The sequence below is a fragment of the Ambystoma mexicanum genome, chromosome 6q (assembly GCF_040938575.1).
Source record: "Ambystoma mexicanum isolate Mex_15411 chromosome 6q, UKY_AmexF1_1, whole genome shotgun sequence".
In the NCBI taxonomy this organism is placed as follows: Eukaryota; Metazoa; Chordata; class Amphibia; order Caudata; family Ambystomatidae; genus Ambystoma; species Ambystoma mexicanum.
The window spans coordinates 929,940,261-929,960,537 of NC_090937.1; the positions used below are offsets into that span (position 1 = coordinate 929,940,261).

A 20,277-nucleotide genomic window follows, 5' to 3' on the forward strand; every position below is an offset into this window, starting at 1 on the left:
CCGTGTGCTTCACGGCGAGCTCCCTCGTCTTGGCTCGGATGAGCCAGTCGTCCAGGTAGGGGTAGACGTGGATCCCCTCTCGGCGCAGCTGCGCCGCCACTGGTGCAAGCACTTGGTGAATACCCTGGGAGCCGACCGTAGACCGAAGGGAAGGGCTCTGAACTGATAGTGACGCCCTTGGACCACGAACCTGAGAAATTTTCGGTGCCCCTTTAGGATGGGAATATGGAAGTAGGCATCCTCCAAATCCAACGACGACAGGAAGTCGCCCTCCTCCAGCTGCCCCAGGACGTGCTGGAGGGTGACCATCCGGAACTTCTGTGCCTTGATGAACTTGTTCAGCCGTCGTAGGTCTAGCATGGGGCGCCATCCTCCCGTCTTCTTCTTCACGAGGAAGTATCTTGAGTAAACTCCGGAGCCCCGAAGCCTCTTTGGGACAAGTTCGATGGCGCCCTTCCTGAGCATCGCCTTCACCTCCCGGAGAAGCTGAGGGACGTGAAGCTCCTTCCTGGCCACAGGGGGGACGCGCGGGCACCTCCTTTGAAATTCGAGCGCGTGGCCCTGGGCTAGGGCGTCCAGCACCCAACGGTCGGTGGAGATGGACTCCCACACGCTGACGAAGCTCGCCAGCCGGCCTCCCACCGGGGTGCTTCGGTGGGGGCCCGACCCCACGGCCGGTTCAATCCTGCTTAGACGAGGCTTTGCCGCCTTGACCTCCTTGGCGACGACGGCGGGGTCCGCCTGACTTGCCTCGTCCCCTGTAAGCTTCCTGAGACGACGAATGGGCCGCTTGACGGTAGGTGGAAAATCCGCCGCCGGAACCTTTGGAGGCACCCTTGCCTCCGCCGCTCCGAAAGGGCGGCCGCCGTTGCTGGAGAACCCCGAGCGCCCGGGCCGTCTCTGTGTCCGCTTTAATGGCTTGAAGGGAATCGTCCACTGTTTTCCCAAACAGGTTGAAACAGGTTGTTCCCATCGAACGGTATGTCCAGGACTCTGGTCTGTACGTCTTGACGGAAGTCAGTAGCCTTGAGCCATCCACGCCGCCTAAGGCACACGCCGTTGCCCAACTGGCGAAATCCAGTGTCGGCGATGTCCGTCGCAATCGTGATGGCGTGGTCCGACGCCACCTCACCTTCCTGCAAGATCTCCAGGGCATCCGCCCTCTTGTCGTCCGGTAGGAAGTCCAGCAGGGGAGCCAGTTTGTACCACAGCTCCCTGTCGCCCTTATCCAAGCCCGCATCTCTGCGGCATCAAACAACTCCGCCGAACTCTTTAAAATCTGCAAGGAGCTGGCCAACCCTGTTGCAGTCTCTACCTCTCCTGTCCCCTCCCAGGCCCTCTGCACTGCACTGGCCTCTCACTTCATCTCTAAAACTCAGGACATCCTGTCCTCGCTCTCCTCCTTTCACCTCCCTCCCTCCCTACCCGACTCTTCCTCTGGCCCTTCTGCGGTCACCCCTCCTCCCTCTTTCTCTGCCTTTCCACCTTTCTCTGCTGACGAGGTTTCCAGACAAGTCCGATCTATGAAAGTCTCGTCTAAACAGGTTCACCCCTGTTCCTCCAAAACTATCAAGGACCACATCGACTCCCTGGCTCCTGCCCTGGCTGACTTTTGCAACCACTCCTTCGCCTCTGGAGTCTTCCCTTCCCCCCTCAAGCACTCCCTTGTGCACCCTCTTCTCAAGAAACCCTCTTCCGACCCCTCCTGCCCGGCTAACTATCACCCTATCTCCATCACTCCCTTCCTGGGCAAGCTCCTGGAGAAACTGGCCATCTCCCAGCTTAACCTCCATGCTGAATCTGTTGGTAGTCTTCATGACCATCAATCTGGCTTCAGAGCTGCCAGAAGCACGGAAACTGCTCTCCTGAACATCCGTGAAGACCTGCTCTTGAACCTCGATTCCAACACTCCGTGTGTTCTCATTCTGCTCGATCTCTCCTCTGCCTTTGACACTGTCAACCATGCCATCCTGCTCAACCGTCTCCGGGAAAACCTGGGTATCACTGGTCAGGCTCTGGCGTGGTTGACCTCTTTCCTTTCAAATCGACCCTCCCAGGTCCAACTGGGGTCCTTCCTCTTCGACATCTTTTTCTCCACCTGTGGTGTCCCCCAGGGATCTAATCTCTCTCCCTGGCTGTTCAACCAGTATCTGGCACCCCTTGCCCACCGCATCGCCGCTCTCTGCCCTAATTTCCAGTGCTATGCGGACGATACCCAACTCATCTTCAGGCTACCCTCAGCCTCCCCCTCTCCTTCCCTCATCTCTGACTGTCTGTCTGCTATCCAAGAATGGTGTGCCGCCAATGACCTCTGCCTTAATGCCAGTAAGACTGAGATCCTACTCATCGGTACTCCCACTCCCTCCTTCCCTGTAGCTCTCTGGCCTGCCTCCCTTGGCCCCCTCCCTGCTCCTACCTGCAAGGCAAAAAACCTTGGGGTCATCTTCGACTCCACACTCTCCTTCTCTCCTCATATTTCTGACATCGCCAAGAGGTCACACTACCAGCTGCACCTCCTCAGAGGTATTCTTCCATTCCTCTCCTTCCCCCAGAAGCTCACTGTCTCCCGAGCCCTGGTTCTCTCGAAGCTGGACTACTGTAACAGCCTCTATCTTAATCTGCCTGCCTCCACTCTCCGCCCTCTGCAACTCATCCAGAACAGAACTGCGAGACTTGTCCTTGGCCTCAAGCCCAGGGACCGTATCTCTCCAGGACTGAAATCTCTACACTGGCTCCCAGTGGCTGCGAGGATAAAGTTCAAAACCCTCTGCATTGTCCACAAGGCCTTGGGGCCTGGGTCCTAAATACCTTCAACTCTCTCTTCCCAAATATCTTCCTTCCCGAGCCCTTCGCTCATCCGCCTCCAATTCCCTCAGGGTTAGCCGCTTCTCGAAGCAACGAGCTGGGGGTAGATCTCTCTCCGCGGCAGGGGCCTCCCTCTGGAACAGCCTTCCTGCCTCCCTGAAACTTGAGGAGAACCATCTCCGGTTCCGGAAGCACCTCAAAACCTTCCTCTTTGCTTCTGCTTTCTCTCTCCCTCTCCCCTGCTGAACAGCTAATTTAATTCCTCACTGAAACTGCACTGATCCTGCAAATGGACCACTCTAAATGGCCTCGGCCCTGGGCCCCGCCACTCTCCACTTGCACTGATGCCCTGGAACCCCTTTGCACTGCGGGACTGTCTCTGTATCCCTACAGCCCCACCTCCCCCAGCACTTGTTCTGCACTTACCTCACACTTGCCACCAGCTGGCCCTATTTATTTATTTATTACGTTACGCCACTTACCTTGTACTGCACTTCCCCCCCTCCCCTTCCCCTTGCACTTTTCCCCCTCCCCCACCCCTGCACTTGCGCGATCTGAATGACACCTGGCCTAGTAAGATCGTTGTCTGTCTCCCCTTGTCCCCCCCTCCCTGCCTCGTCGCGCCTTGAAACACATGTGTATAGGCGCGTTACAAATACCATATCATATCATATCATATAAGGCGTTAGCCGCCTTAATCGTTGTCGCTGCAGACGAGATGACCCTGCGCCCCATCGTGTCCAATTTCTTTCCCTCGCCGTCCGGCGGGGAAGTCGACGTGGAGGCCGCACCCCCCCTCCCGCTTTCTTCCTGGCCGCCGCGGAGACGACGGAGTCCGGGGTAGGCTGTGCCCGGAGGCACAAGGGGGCCGCGTCCGGGACCCGGTACTTCTTCTCGTACCGGTCTCTTCTAGCCGGCGTCGTGGATGGGTTCTTGAGGAGGGCTAGGCCCTCATCCCAAATATCGTCCAGTAGAGGTACCGCGAGGACCGTCTTCCTCTTGGCCTCGCGCCGCTGATAAAGGAAACCTTCCTTCTTCTTCTCCTCCGGGCAGAGCTGGAAGAGCTCGGATGCCCTGGCGATCATGGAGTGAAAAGATCCAATCTCGTCGGGCGGGGAAGCCCGGGTGGGAGGAGACGACGGCAGATCCTCGTCGTACACCTCGTCGTCCGTATCCGCCGCGGCCGTGTCAGTCCCCGTATCATCCCCTCGAGTCGTGGACGGGGAGGAGGGCTGAACGGGGCGCGACGGCTGAAAAGGAGGTGGAGGGTGAATCCTTCTTTTCTCAGGAGGGGGGCTGCCCGAAGGGCCTGGTTCCGGGTCCCCCGACGGGAGTGGTTCCTCCACTGGTAACGGCAGTCTCGTCCTTATCTCTGAGCATAAGGACTGTATAGCCAACAAAATGGCCGCCGAGTTGTCTTGCGGCACTGGCAAAGGGGAATCCGACGGGCGGTCAGGGGCCCCGTCCGTACGCTCAACGATGTCGTCGTCTCCTGCGTCGGGATCCCTCCCGACGGACTGGTCTTCTTCCACGCCAACGCCGTGGCTTAAGACCTCGATCAGTTCTTCCTCAGAGGTTGAGGCCGAATCCACGACGACCTCCTGCCCCCCCTTTTTCTTCTCTGTCGGAGGTTTCACAGGGGTCCTGTCGATGGGCATAAAAGAGGACTCCCTCTGCGGTGGCAGGGAGACTCTGAGCCCCGAGGTCGCCACCACTGGTGTAGCCTCCACAGGCTGAGCCAGGGCCGCCGCGACTGTCTCGATAGAGGCCTTGGCCGGATGGATTAAGGCTTTCACCACCTTAGGTGCGCTCACCGCCTTCTCCTTGAGGGGGGGACACTGCCTCGCTCCCCCTCCACCTTCGAGCTCGACCGGGGCCTCTCCAGGAGCTTCGCCGGGTGCTCGGCCTTCCTCTTACCCGACCCAGAGCATTGGCTCGTGGTTGATGGTGCCGGGGAGGGTGCACCCTGCCTGGTGCCCGTAGAGCCCGACCGTTCGGCGCTCCCGGTGCCAGCGGACTCGCGGTGCTTGGCCTTATGTTGGACCCCCGTCGCCAGGGCGTCCTCAAAGGTCTTAGAAGACCGCTCGGATTTCTTCCTCTTCTTCTCGCCGGACGAGCTCTTACCTTCCAGCCAGTTGGCGAGACGTTGATGGCGGTCCTTCATGGTCCGCTCCGACATGTTGCCGCAAAACGCACAGTCCTTCTCCACGTGCGTCTTGTCCTCATGTAGGCAGTAAAGACAAAAGGAGTGTTCGTCTTCCTTAAAGACATTCTGCAGCTAGCATCCAGGGCAGACCCTGAACAGCTTTCCGGGCGTCGAGCTTCCCTTCTCCTGGGCCATGACCGAGATGGGCCTGAGAAACTTCTGGAGTCCTCCAAAAGCGTAGCTCGACGAATCTTCACCCTTGAGGGGCGTGGACGAATCCGACACGGGTCCCCGTTGATCGGATGGAGAGTCGGTGGAGCTTGAGGCTCTTTTGACCGAAAAAAACGAAGTTTTTGAGAAAAAACATGAAAAAATAGCACTAACGCTCGAGAGCAATAGCACGAGGATCCCAACACATGAACGTGCGGTAAAAATCTGAAGATGGCTGCCAGAGGCGGGGCTTAGGTGGCGGGGCTTAGGTAGAGGGCAGTCATTGGCTGTGGTCAGTATGACGCAGAGACCAGTGATTGGTTACTACTACGAGAGACAGATCAGAAACGAAACTGATACTGGTTTTTTCTTTACCGAGGATTCCCAGCCTGACGACGGGGAATATTCATGAGCATGTGAATCCATGCCAGACCCCATGCTGGAGAACTTGGAGAGTTCTACACCCAGACTCCTGTGACTATTCATTCTATTCCTATGTCCACAGAACCTACTCCCTCATTGCGCTCCTGTTGGCTTCTCCCCAGGCGTTAGCGTTCACAGACGACGTTATCATCGGCCCCAGAATCCTATCGGATCATGCCCCAATTATATTGACTATGAGAGCTCATCACCCAGATCCACCTCTGAAACGCAAATGGTCGCTCTTCGACCCGATTTTGAATGACATGGCCCTGAGAGACGTGACGGCGAAAGCTATCAAAGACTTCTTCATGGAAAATATGAACGAGGACACCTCACTGGCCACCACATGGGACGCTATGAAGGCGGTGGCAAGAGGGGTCTTGATCTCCCAAGGAGCAGCCTATCACAAAAAGAAGCGACAAATCCACCAGGCCCTGCAGGACGAAGTGGAGAAAGCGGAAGCAATACGCAAAGCAAAGAACTGGACGCCTAGAACCCACCGAGCTCTACAGATAGCCCGAAAGAAACTGGAAGCTCACTATGCGGAAGCCACAGCCCAGATGCTGGCCAAAACCAAGCAAAGTTACTATGCTAAAGGAAACAAAGCCAACAAATTCCTGGTGGAGAAGCTGGCAAAAATCAAGAAGAGAAACACAATCCTAGGCCTCCGGGACTCGCAAGGGAGACTCCAATTTGCAGAAAGAGACAAACAGCATATTGCGGTGACCCATCTTACAGACACGATGACGGCATCTCCTAGATCGCTCAAAGACCAACAATCCTACCTCCGAGAGGCAGCGCTTCCCCAGATCTCCCAAACGACCAGAGACGAACTGGAGTCCCCGATCTCGAGCGAAGAAGTAGACAAAGCCATCAAGAGTCTTAAACCAAGAGCCCCAGGCCCCGACAGGTTCTCGACCCGCTTCTATAAAATCTTTCGCCCCCAGTTGGTGACCCCCCCTGACGACTCTTTTCAACTCCTTTGCTGGCTCTGGAACAACTACCCCATCGATGCAAGAGTCGATCACAGTCTTGGCACTGAAACCAGGGAAGGACCCGAATGACATTGCGGCATACAGGCCGATCTCCCTATTGAATTTGGACGCCAATATATATTCAAAAGTGCTGGCCAACAGATTGGCGAAAGTGCTCCCGGACATTATCGACCCGGACCAAACAAGCTTTATAATGAATAGATTGGCCCCAGACAACATTCGCAGAGTCCTGAACTTGGTGGAGGTCGCACAACGAGACTCACGAAAACTGGCAGTGCTGGCTCTGGATGCGACTAAGGCTTTCGACAAGGCAGACTGGTCCTTCCTCCGACTCACTCTAGAATCTTTTCACTTTGGCCCCACATTTCAGAAATTCACCCTGGCGAATTATCAATCCCCAAAAACTATGCTCCGAGTCAACGGCTTTCTATCTGATCCGATCCCCCTATCTTGTGCGACCAGACAAGGATGCCCCCTACCCCCCTTGCTTTTCGCCCTAATTATGGAACCCTTGGCCCAGCGAATCCGTCTTAACCCCAGAATTAAAGGCCTCCAAGTAGGTCCTACTCAACATAAAATAGCGTTATACGCGGATGATGTGATGTTAACCATAACGGACGCCACCCAATCGCTAAGATCCTCCCTGGCGGAACTGCACTCCTTTGGTAGAGCATCGGGATTCGCTATAAACTTTATGAAATCTTCCGCCCTAGGGGTGGGACTGAACTCTGAGGATAAAGTCTTTTGAAGCCCTCTGCCCGATCCGACTATCAGAAAAGGCGATTCCCTATCTGGGAGTCCAGATCACAGCCCGCTCAGAGGACATCTATCGGGCGAATTTCCAACCACTATTTAAATCCCTAGAGGAGGACCTTGATCGTTGGCACTCACAGGAGATCTCATTGCTGGGCCGGATAGCGGCGTGCAAGATGAACCTCCTCCCACGACTCCTTTATACTTGCTCTGTGCTCCCTGTCCTGATCCCCAGGCCACCGCTTCAACGTCTCCAGAGGAAGGTGTTACATTTCATCTGGAAGGGTAAAAAATCAAGAATCCCAATGAAAACGATGTTGACCAGTCCACACCTAGGAGGCCTGGGAGTTCCTGATCTCCAGAAATAACAGATTGCAGCACAATTAGCCCGCACTCAAGCCTGGATCATTAGCTCAAATCGACCAAGATGGACCGAGTTGGAACAATCCCGCTTGCCTCTCTCCCTCCGCTTCCTTTTGCATCTATCTCCCACCTCCAGAAGAACATGGCCCACCATGCTATCCTCCACCAAGCATACCCTGAAAGCCTGGGAATGGACACGCAAATATAGGGGCATCCCAAGGGACCTGAGCCCATCGGCCCCAGTCTTCCATAACCCGACATTTTCACAAGGAGCCCACCCTGCGAATTTTAATAACTGGATCGCAGGAGGTCTCGACTCCCTGGGCCAGCTCTTTGAAAGGGGCTGCCCGCTCACCTTTGACCAATGTAAGAGCACCTTTAACCTAAGGGAAACAGACAGATTCTCTTACGCACAGCTACGACATTGGTGCTCCCATCCATCAATTCGCGTGGCAGCTACTCGAGAATTGGACCCCATAGAGCTGACTCTAGCGGACCCCCACACCAAGGTCGGATCTCGACGATATACAAGCTAATGCAGACAAACTCTCTCACCACCAGAGTGACCTACATGTCTCAATGAGAAGCGGACCTAGATCATCCGATAGAGGACCAGACGTGGATAGACATTTGGGCTTGTGCCCATTCCTCTTCCTATTGCATCACTAATCGAGAATGTGCCCATAAACTACTCTTACGATGGTTCTATCCTCCACTCCGACTACACCACATCAATCAGTCTTTGGACCCCCGCTGTTGGCGCCAATGTGGCCTGCCAGGATCATTCATACAAATGTGGTGGTCATGTCCTGTGGTCGCAAAGTTCTGGTCCCAATGCACGGCGGCGATAGCAGACATAACCAAGATCACGCTGCCCCTGGAGCCGGAATCAATCTTACTAGGAGCCCCGATCCCAGGCATATACCCAAGATCTGGCAGAACAGCAGCCCTCCTAACCCAGCTCCTCTTAGCAGCCAAGATCACGGTAGCGCGAACATGGAAATCTCCGGAGGGCCCCCTAATGATCCTGTGGTGGCTAAAACTATGGGACATTTTCATAGCGGAGAAAATCACAGCTGCAAGTAGAGGTCGACTTCACCGCTTCACAAACATCTGGTCGCCGTTAATAGACTACGACGAGAGCTATCCGGCTCTAACATTCAAGCCACGTGCGGTGGCAAACGCCTTATCGGCGGAGGACACAGGCATGGAACGGCGAGCAGACGACTAAGAATTGGGTGAGGACTGAGGGTTGGCGGGTTGAGGGGGGAAGGCAAGCGGAAAGAAAAGGGACTGATTGGGCTTAATAATTTGCAAAACCTTCGTTTGTTATGATGTATGCTCTCTTGTGTATCGAACAAAAAATAAACACGTTTAAAAAAAAAAAAAAAAGAAATTGAGGAAACCAGCTAAGCACAATTTGGGAGCAAGAGGGTTACCCAGGTATTCAATTAGAGACAGATGCACATGACGGTGCTCTGTCTAACAATTGTTGAGCCTGTGTATGGGGTGTATTGGGGTGTGCATACCCTGGTAGATCGGAAGTAGGTGATGAAGCGTAATAAAGAACTTGCAGCATATGTTCAGTTAATTCAGGAAATATAGCGAAAGAAGAGGGGATAAACATGTTACTATGTATTAAGGGTAATATTATGACCACCAATAATATCGCCATATATATAGTCGTGGGGTAAGGCCATAGGCAATATTATTAGTGGGGATAATTTATGGGGCAATTAGGACCAGGTGTGGTGGGGGTGTGCCCGGCTCCATTAAAAAAAAAAAGTTATGGGCGTTGCAGGGGTGTCCCCCACAGGTTCCATGGCTTAATATCGCCGCAAAAATATGGTGATATTTTTGTATGCTGATATTTCTGCAGGGATATTAACACATGGAACCGTATTAAGGTAGGGCCAGAAGTACAAACAGAGTTAGACAGAATTGTGGGCATGGAAACAAAGGCGTAGGGAGAAATACAAGGGCGTTTAGTGCATTTTTTTTGCAAGTGCAAGCGTTGAAGTGCAAATGGAGTGGAAGGAAAACACTGTGAATGGAAGTTAAATAAGTATGGAGGGAGCAGTAGTAACAAATTTCACAGATGCACAATAGCAGTCAGAACCAGCACAAGACTGGTGAAATTCACATGACAACAACAGATGAGGAGGGGGAAGGGTCCTGGAAGCACAAAACAACTCACAGAAGGGGAAAGCGGAAGGATTTGGGGAATTAAGATCACATTTTGGGGTACCATAAAAGTATGAACACGCAGGAAGATGGGACATCAATCTAGAGATTAACATATGCAATGTCGTCCTGGAGCACCCCCAGCTCCACATTACAAACAAGGGACATCACATGGATTGTATGGCCTACAACAGACTGCAGCCCCCTGCCAATGTAAGCCCCTGGGTTTGCCCAACCCCAAAATGTAGGACATATACAAATGATCGCTCCCACACAGGGAAAATCCATACAGTAGATCACACATAATGCAATTCAGGACATTACGCAGCAAGCTCCAGCCCAGACAACTTCAGTATTATAGGAACAGAATACCCTACCACAAGGAATACATGGACACTACATTACAGTCAGTATTACAAGCAGCAATACTTGCCCTCTTTTAAGAACCAACACCTATACATAATAGGACAGCCCATGGCAGCCATTGATGTGCTCAGTCCTGGGGAACAGATCTATCGCGCAGCATAGGAAATAAGGAAATAGTTGCACCATAACTGTACAGTACTGACATAGCAGTGAATATATTCAGAAGGGATCTCCTTAAAAAGCTCAATAGGACCATTTAATTCACTGACAAAGGAATTGTGCTTTTAACATCAGGAATGATTACAACAGAGTAGCCACAGTGCTACAGGCACTTTGCAGTGCTCACACAATTAGATCACTACTATTATACAAGGAACTATTTGTGTATGCAGTTATCATTTTGATTGGTTGTGATATTTTGCTTTCCAGTGAAATTGCTTTTTAGACCAGTAACCACATTAGGAAGACCTAGGAAGAATTTTCACTTTACACATTGATGTAGTAATAATAGGTAAAGACACAATCATTGTAATAAGCACAGATGAGGAAGGGATGGGGTGGAGAAGTGTATCATCTATAGACCTTACACTACCACTGAAAGAAAGTACTGATGAACAGCTATTTGCAAATTTGGACATAGATGGGGAAGTCGTTTTTGAAATTGGAATACCTTGTCATTTGGTAAGACAACACAGGGAAGTCCCACAAACAGTTATGACAGCAACCATTCCATCAACACAACCAAATGAGAACTAAGCACAAGTACCTAGTAGACTGACGACAAGCAGTCCTCATGACACAGGGTGACTGACCGGCATAGGGACAGTGAAAATGGAAACATAAAAACAGGTATCATATTCCCTAGAGTAAAAGCAATACCTGTTATACAAAGAAGTAGGTGAAGGAATCTATGACACAATCCAAGCACTGCTTGACCAAGGCATCACTGTGTCTTTAGAGTCACCTTGCAGCACAGTGATATACCCATTGAAGCATCAAAGAGGGGGATCATGGAGATTCATTCAGAATCTCCACCCTCTAAACGATATAGTGGAAGCTGAATATACATTAGTCCAAAACGCTGCAGCAATACTATGCAAACATACCTGTAAATGCAGTCTACTTACCAGTATCAAACAACAACATATTCTTCACCATACCATTACATCCAGACCTAGAATGCTTGACAGCATTTTTCTATCATAGAAAAGAGATTCCAACACACTAGGTCACCCCAGGAGTACTGTGAATCCCAGATAGACTGAGGGAACATCAACATGGACAATACACTTTTACAGTATGTAGATAACTAATTAGCATACAGCACCACAGAAGGGCAGTGCAGAAAGAGCACGATACAACACCTGACAATAATAGCAGACTAATAATCCAAGATGGACAGAGACAAGTTACAATATTGCCAAAAAGAAATGGTCTGCATAGGTCATACAATATATGCAACAAGAAGAAAGATAAGTACAGACAGAGCCGCAGCAATGTGAAAACATACCACAGTGCAACACAATGAGAGAGATACAGCAATACATAGGAGTATGCAATCATTTGCCACACAGAGGGGTTCAATTGTTTGACACATGTTAGATCCCTATTGCAGACACATAGGGAAACGTAGAAGATTAAGGATACAATTGTATGCACAGAGGAAATGGTAGAAAACTTTGAAGATTTCAAAATAGCAGTCAGCAGTACACCTGTGTTAACAACACCGGCTTATAGAAAGCATTATCTCCTACTTTTACATACCAATGACCAAATAATGACAGTAGAACGGACACAAAGATCATCGATGAAACACACATGTGTAGTGGCCTCGTAGTGCAAGAACACCTTATAGGTGAACAAGCAGTAGCAGCAACAACATTCACAGTACAGAAATCTGCCACAATTATCATGGGATGTCCACTCATTTTGTACATAAAGCATGAAGTATTTTCCAACCTCAAGAGACAAGTACACACTCACCAAACAGAGAGTAAGTAGGCATGAGGTACTATTAACAAATACAGCTATCATTATAGTAAGACACCACACAGTTAACAGAGCAACCTACATTGCCAAACTAGTAGGACCAGGCGACAAAGGTTATGATTGAGTTGAATATGAGGAAAAGCCAGATGAATTCAGCCAGATTAATGCAGACACCCTTGATACAGGAGAAGCACTCTATTTATGGAGGTGGGTCATCGGGTATAGACAATGTAAGTGAATAAAGGCACATGGGCGCAGCAGTAGTAAAATATATGAAGGACCAGGAGAGAGGAGTTCAGATAACCATACAGTAGAGATTACACTCACATTACACAGCACAAACAGCATAATTCATTATACTCATTGAATCATTTGAAATGCCAACGTATGAATATGTTACCATATATAGTGACTATGCATATATGAAATGTACAATAGATTCAGTCTGGTCAAGATGAAAGGAATAGGGATATAGAAGAGCAGATGGGTCCCCAGTTCAGTGTGCTCATTTTATTACCAAGATTAAATGAAGCATTAAAAGGCTCTGCCCCTGTAGCAATCCTAAAAGTGCTCAACAGGTCTACAGCACCCTGGTGCCCCTGGGTTTGGGGTGCTCTGCAAATGCAAAAATAGTGTCACATGAAAATGCAGCTGCATACGCAGCCACAAAACCGACAGTTTGTATGCCCTTTCTGAAAGAAAATAAAAGTACCAGTTACCACAGCCCAACAGAGAAAGTTACTTAAAGCACAGAACTGAATTATTAAAAGAATATATAATTGCATTTGAGGGGAAAAAAACAAACAAGGGAAAAATGTGTATGTGAAAAGAGAGGGTGTTTCCCATCACCCACAAAAATTGTCCGAAGCCAATGCAGTACAGAAATAGGGAATTAATGTGATATGTATGTCAAGGGCATGTGTATCTGTGCACAGTTACTTTAATTACAGAAAAACTAATACTCCCAAAGGAAGCGCCCCACATGGTACCACGTCAGCTACAACACGACAACAGGGAAAATACAAGCATAACACCTCAGCTTGGATGAACAACTGTCTCCAAAATCGGAATAAGCAATTCCCGTGAGGAGAGGACACTTTGTTTCTTGCTGCTGCTGCTGCTGTCTTTTTTCAACGTGCGCCGGGAGTTCTAAGAACTCGCGCATTTCGTATTTCCAACTCGCCTGCTCGCTCGCTTCCAGGAGGAGGCGGAGCGCTGTACCGTCACGTGACTGATCACCTGACCTATCCAGGCACAGAAAACAGAGCCCAGCACACCCTTGCGGCGTTAAGCCCGAAGGAGTAAAGGCCGCTGGCTGTTGTGCGGCTGTTTGGCGCTGGAGGTGCCTACAACGAGGATATTGTTTCCCTCTCTTAGTGACCAGCTCGAGAGGAGCTGCACAACGATGGGTCGCTTTAAAAGTGAGAACTCAGACTCAGGGGCGGAAGAGCGAGTGAAAACCAGGCAACAGGTAAGGCAGCGTGTTGCTTCTGATCCGGCTTTGGCCAGTGGATTGTCACCGATTGTGGGCGGCCCTAACAAAGGTATGTTGCCTTGGAAACAAAGCCGTCTTGTCTTCTCAGTAAAAAAAGCACATGTGCAGGACCAGCCCCAAGCACCGGCCATACAAGAAATTACTTCTATTGACCTGGTACATGATGAAGGGGATTCTGGCAATACACTGACGGAGGCCCTATGCAACCCAGACTTAGAACAGAGCCTACCTGTGGCGGATAGGTCCCAGGGGGAACAGGGTCAGCACACCTTGCCGAGTGACCCAGGGGGGAAAATATACCTGCAAAACCCTTTAAAGGCAGGGTCGTCCCCGCACGGGTCTCATTGCTTGGAAATGCCCGGTGGGGCAGAATCCTCGGAAGGGGGGCTAGACACACACAAGGAGAATCTGGTTGTGGAACAGTCCTATGCTGTGGCCCCAACAGGTATGGCTATGGGAGCAAAGGTAAAAGGGTCAGATTTTTATGATTCAGTCCCATCCATGAACAAGGAAGACCTGAATGAGCACCAAGGGTCTGTACTCCCCAGCATACAATCAGAGAAAATTAGGGAAAATCTGGAAATTATACCAACTCAGAAGGAGGTGATCACAGAATCTCCAACTACAGAGAATGATCTGTCTCAGATGTATCCTGCTACTCTGGAGAAATCTCCCAGCCCACGACAAATCCATTTAAGCTCTGGAAGCAGTTTCACCGATATGGATTTAAGTGTCGGTGACTGCGGGGAGCACAGGCCTGGTTCTTTGCATGAAACCTTCCCTCAAAGTGCTGACATGGACTGGGCCTGTGAAACCCTTAGTAATACTAGCCTCGCTTCCAAACTAATCCAGGATATCTCAAACCTCACGGGCAAAATAGTGAGAGAAAAAAGGAGAAGTTTATCGTTCATCAAGGATAAACTAGCCGCGATCGATGATGAAGTGGATTCAGCAGATCAGTTTCCTTCGAACTCCTCACAAATAGGGGGTAACTTGCATCAAACCCCAGGAATTAGACAGAGGGTTTACAGAAGCCAAGCCTCCCAAAGGGAGGCGAAAAAGGCCCACAAGCTGGGCATAGATGACACCGCTCTGGAAAAAATAAGTGATCTGTGCTCGAAGGGAAGGCAGGAAGACCTAGCTCACATCCAAAATGTGGTGATGGCATCATTAAACATTACGCTTGCTCCTTTTTTTGAAACTTTACGAGACTCTAAATGAATCTTTGCAGTTATTACACCTATCAACAGTAAAAACTGAGGAAGGGATGGGTGAAATAGTTAGTTTCACGAAGCAATTGGATATGAGATTACAAAAAGAGTCGGACCTCTCACATCAATGGCAAAATCGCCTATGTGATTTGGCGCGTCAGGAGTCCAATGATAAGCAACTACTGATGGAAGCCATACTGGATGATCATAAATGGATAAGAAAATTGAATCAGCAATCCGCCTTAAGATCAGACCCAAAGCGAAGTCCTATAAGGGACCGGGACCCGGTAGATCCTAGGAGGAAAGACCTGGAAGACCGGAGAAGGACAGATCCGGAAATGGCCAAGACAAAGGAAAAAGTTGGCGGTCCCTTAGTATTAGGGAAGGGCATAAAGACGTCTAAACCTACTAATCCGGACTGCATCTTGATAGTAGAGGATGAGGAGGTAAAATCAAGCTTTGCGATCTTCAAAGAACCCCCACAGCAATTGGGAAAAAACAGCACTACGGCAAAAGACCCTCCCCATAAAGACCAGAAAGAAACAGGTCAAAAGAAAGCAAAAAAACAGGTATGCAAGCGTAAGGCTAATGGATCAAGAGCCTTCTTAAGAAACATCAACCTACCTATCGAGGAGCCGGAAGAGCCGTTACCTAAGAAGCCCAGGAGAGAACTTAACTTGTTGAGTGTATCGAAGGAAAAAGTTGTGCAGACGATACCTCAAGATGGGGAGTCAGTCCTGCAAAAGAAAAACTGCCGGGACACAAGTGGCTGTCTGAGTGATCTCATTGAAATAATTGAGGAAACCAGAGAGGAAGAGAGGTGGGACGACATCAGCTTATCAGAATGGCAAGAAATTGATAAGCAGTTAAATGATGTCCCGACAGGAAAAGAATCAAGAACAGAGGAAGAGCAGCGAGGGAATAAGCTCACTGGGAAAATAAGGAAAAACGAAAACGATAAACTAAGACAGAACCGTTCGCATTATCGCAAAGACGAACATCGGAATGCCATAAGGAACACACAGGACAGGCATCAAGTAAGTAGATCCCATCGATGGTCAGAACAACGAGACCGTGTCCCAAAAGATGAGAAGGAAAACGCTAAAAGGAGGTCACGGGACAAGTACCGAGAAAATCGATCTCATCGGTGGTCTAAATCGCCGTGTAAATCCCGTGACAAAAGGGCAAAAGATCTCAAAGGAAAAAAGATTGACACTAAAACCCAAGAACTACGATCAATCTCACGGGACAAGAAAAGGAGCCCGAATAATGCAACAAAAAGTAGGGACTTATTAAAACAACTAGAAGCCAGACGAATGGCTAGACGTCAGACAAGTATAGGGAATCTTCCGAGAAAAACCCCAAGATACAGGAGTCCTGAAAAGTCAATGACAAAAGTTCAGCAAGGGGTGAGATGGGACACCCCAGTTGAGTATGAACATTTTCACACACTGAAACTGGAACGGACCTGGAGAGATAGACGAAGGATAGTGCTGAATAGGAACAGGGTGATGTCAATACTTAAAGATCTACCAACAAGTCGGAAAATCCACACTGATGACGTGGCAATTGTGGAATTCATTGATGAAGAAAAGCCGGACGTGGTCCTACTACACTTGACAACAAGAAAATTGAAAGATAGCTTACTGGATGTAAAGAATAACCTGGAGTCTTGGGGATATAGACTTACTGACCCAGATAATAAAAGTACCTGGAGAGAGGCAAATACCCACAGACCTGTCGATGATAGGGTGGAAAAAATTATAAAAACCCGAGAAAGGAAACCCATCAACACGCGACAAGAAGAGAGGTCGAACCAAAAGTTAAATACCAGGCAAGATCGCCTGGATACAAGGGGCCGTAGCTCAGAACCAGTGCGTAAAATAAACAGCACCCAGAGGTCAACAGATAACCAACTAACAAATCTGAGATTTACAGTTGATAACTCAAATAAGAAGACAAAACGGGCAGGAGTCAGTAATCAGACACTGACAAAAGTGGAGAGCCGAGGACATACGCCCAGTATCAATCCAGAAAAAAAGCGACAATAGACCGACCACATCGGTTTAGGAACCAAATCCCTTTTAGCCTCATGGAACACACAGGGATTCGTCCATCTATATTCGGGAGAAAGTAACTTCCTTGAGAAATATGAACTAATTTGCATACAAGGGAGCTGGATTAGAACAACTCCCGTATGTGAAGGTTATTTGGTCTATATAAATCCGGATTATCTATCGGATTTGACGGTGGCTCTTGACGCCTCAATACGAGAAGACAAGGACCAACTGGTTATCATATGCGGGGACCTGAATATTAAATTGCTGGATAAAAATGGCTTGTTACAAAGAAGACACAATCTCCCGAACAATGAAAAACGCTGGCTGGTAGAAATGGACATTCGAGAGTTGTCAATGTTGAATGGCCAAACAGCAGGTGATATTCCGGGAGCGGACACCTGGTTTGCAACTCAACGAAAGCCTGCTTGGATTATTGCTTTGTCGCAAGAAATACATTGCCTTGGATAAACTCCTTTAAAGTTGTCCCACAGACTCGTAGCGACCATGCTCTCCTTGAAATTGAATTACTCTGGAAAACGGAAGAGCCGGAACATCAAATCATCCCCGAAATGGAACTATCATGGGGACGTAACAGGCTGAAAATCAAAGCAAGGACAATCCCTCAACTAGCAGTCCGGCTTACTCATAACTTTGAAGTTAACCATGAAACAGCGGAATATGGCTGCCTACTTAAGGAGTTTGAGATTAAAAAGGGATTAAACAAAAAAAAAGAGTTTACGAGGAATCACGCATATAGCAAAATCCTGGTGGAAAAAAGAAGGGAACATCGTGCAGATCTGAGACATCTCCAGAAAAGCAGCCACATTAACAAAGAGGAACGTATAAGACACTGTAAACAGTCTTATAAAAATTGGCTAAAATCCACTAGGGTTTGGCGAGCACAAGCAGATGCCGAGAAAATGATGGCAGCAATAACTACATCTAACTCTAGGTCCCTGTGGGAGATAATCAATAAAGGGGATGATTTTCAGTCAGCCCTGACAGCCAGTAACGTCTCAAAAAAGGACTGGGTAAAGTTTTACAGTGATCTCTTTCAGGAGAAAAGCCCAATAAAGACCAAGAAAAGTTCGGGGAACGAATGGCGTATTGATATAGACAGGGATGACATTCTAACAAGAATTCAAAAATTGAGTTCATCGCGAGCTGCCGGTCCAGACGGCATCTTGAATTCAATGCTGAAGGAAAACAAGGAAGAGTGGGCGGATTTTATCCTGGTACTATTCCAGCAGATATTAAAAACAAGATCAATCCCACACTCTTGGAAAGAGGCCCTAATTGTACCCATATATAAAAAAGGAGATCGTAACAATCCAAGGAATTACAGGCCCATCGCCCTCCTAGATTCCATAGGGAAACTGTTTTGTTCCATCTTGCTAAGAGATCTCAAAAAGTGGGCAATTAGGGAAGGGATTTTGGACAAAAGACAAACAGCTTTCATGAGTGGCGTCGGAACATCATTGAATCTATTCATCTTGAATATGCTAAAGATGCGGGCACTAAAACAAAAAAGGAATATTTACCTGGGCTTCATAGATCTCGAACAGGCCTTTGATGGGATCTGTAGAGAACTGCTTTGGTCCAAACTCAGGAAATGGAACTTCCCGCAAGATCTGCTACAGGCCATTCAGGAACTGTACACTAACACCTCAGTTCAGATAGTGGTCTCAAAAGGAGGAGATCTGACAGAGAAAATCTTAACCACCAAGGGCATAAAGCAAGGGTGCGCCCTGGCACCTTTCCTGTTTGTTTTGTACCTAGCAGACATGAAAGAATCACAGAAACACATTTGTGCATTCCCCCCAGTATTTCAGGAGGAAGCCCTCTCATGGATCATCTATGCGGACGACGTGGTATTTATGGACCAAACTCCCATAGGTCTGCAAAGACGCATGGTGGAATTTAAGTCTTACTTAAGCAAAAACCATCTGTCGGTCAACGTAAAAAAATCTATGGTCCTAATAATGCAGTCGGCACGAGGTCCTAATATCGGTAAAAATAAAAAGGGCTTTACATGGTCATTGGACAATCAACCTCTGCAAATAGTTGATTCAACAGTTTACCTGGGGGTCAGAATAAATAAAAACATCAATGAGCAGGGCCAATTAAATTTTATCAAAGAAAAGCTGATGAAACTCTCTAATCAAGCTCGAGCCCTGCACCGACGCTACGGAACCTTTTCAATGATGCCACTAATCATATTCTACAAGCAAAAAGTAGTGGCAAGCATAACATACGGAGCTGAATCATTGTTAAATCTTCACTGGAAAACATGGGCGGTTCTAGAGGCTTTTTTCTGGAGAAGGGTACTTAGGCTTCCGAACTGTCTCCCTGCATCGATAATAAGACATGAGTTGAGATTACAATCAATGGAGTCAATAGTGCTGTGGAAGACCCTCTCGCTATTTCGAAAATGTATCCTTGATAAACCTCCCATTTCATTCGAATTACTAGCGAATAAAGAGGTAATCAATGCAGATCCGCATCTCAATTCTTGGAAACAGAACTGCTTTGAAATTCTGGAACATCATCATATCAAAATGGATACGCTAAAAGATAATCCCGAGAAAGCAAAGAAAAAAATACGAGAAATTGACTGGATAGCCACTGACAATCTAAAGAGGGAGAACACAAAGTGTTATTATATCATCTGGGAGCGCAAGGCACTGAATGATCCTCCACCTTATCTCCGAAGATTTCCCTCTTCAAAATATAGGGATCTCTTGATGAGAGTCAGACTTAACATCCTGCCAACAAGAGAAGTGCAATATTTAAGGAAACAAATTCTAAAGGAAGCTGCTAGTTGCCGCTTCTGCAATGCTCCGGACATCTTGGAATCAGTAAAACATTGGACGCTTTCCTGTCCGGCCTTAATCACCCGAAGGAACTTACACCTAGGAGAGTGGGTGGATAACATAAATATATTGACAGATGAGGATTATTGGGAACGAGTTCCGACGGTCCAAAAACTTGGTCCGACCCTGGAAGTACTACGATTCATAGAATCGATATTAAAAGGTCTCGAGGGTAATGATGAAGTGGAAGAGGAGGTTGAATCTTCGTAAGGATGGTGGGGCCTGGAAAAGGACATTGACTATTTTCTGGGTCTTTGTTAAAGGTTGAAAATGTATTTAACCAATAAAACATAATAAAAAAAAAAAAATAAGCAACGAAAGTTGAATACCACCAAATTATTAGAGGATGAAAGTGAGACTTTTTGGACTTAACAAAGCAAAGGCTACTGTCAACATGGAGAAAG

General features: G+C 48.4%; 1 protein-coding gene across 1 annotated transcript; it reads left to right on the forward strand.

Annotated features, from left to right (window-relative positions):
- The first annotated feature begins 14,996 nt into the window (after window positions 1-14,996).
- LOC138515295 (trichohyalin-like) lies at window positions 14,997-16,991 on the forward strand. The gene has a single exon (XM_069630207.1). It carries the CDS (start codon window positions 14,997-14,999, stop codon window positions 16,989-16,991), a length of 1,995 nt encoding a protein of 664 aa, XP_069486308.1.
- Window positions 16,992-20,277: the final 3,286 nt, after the last annotated feature.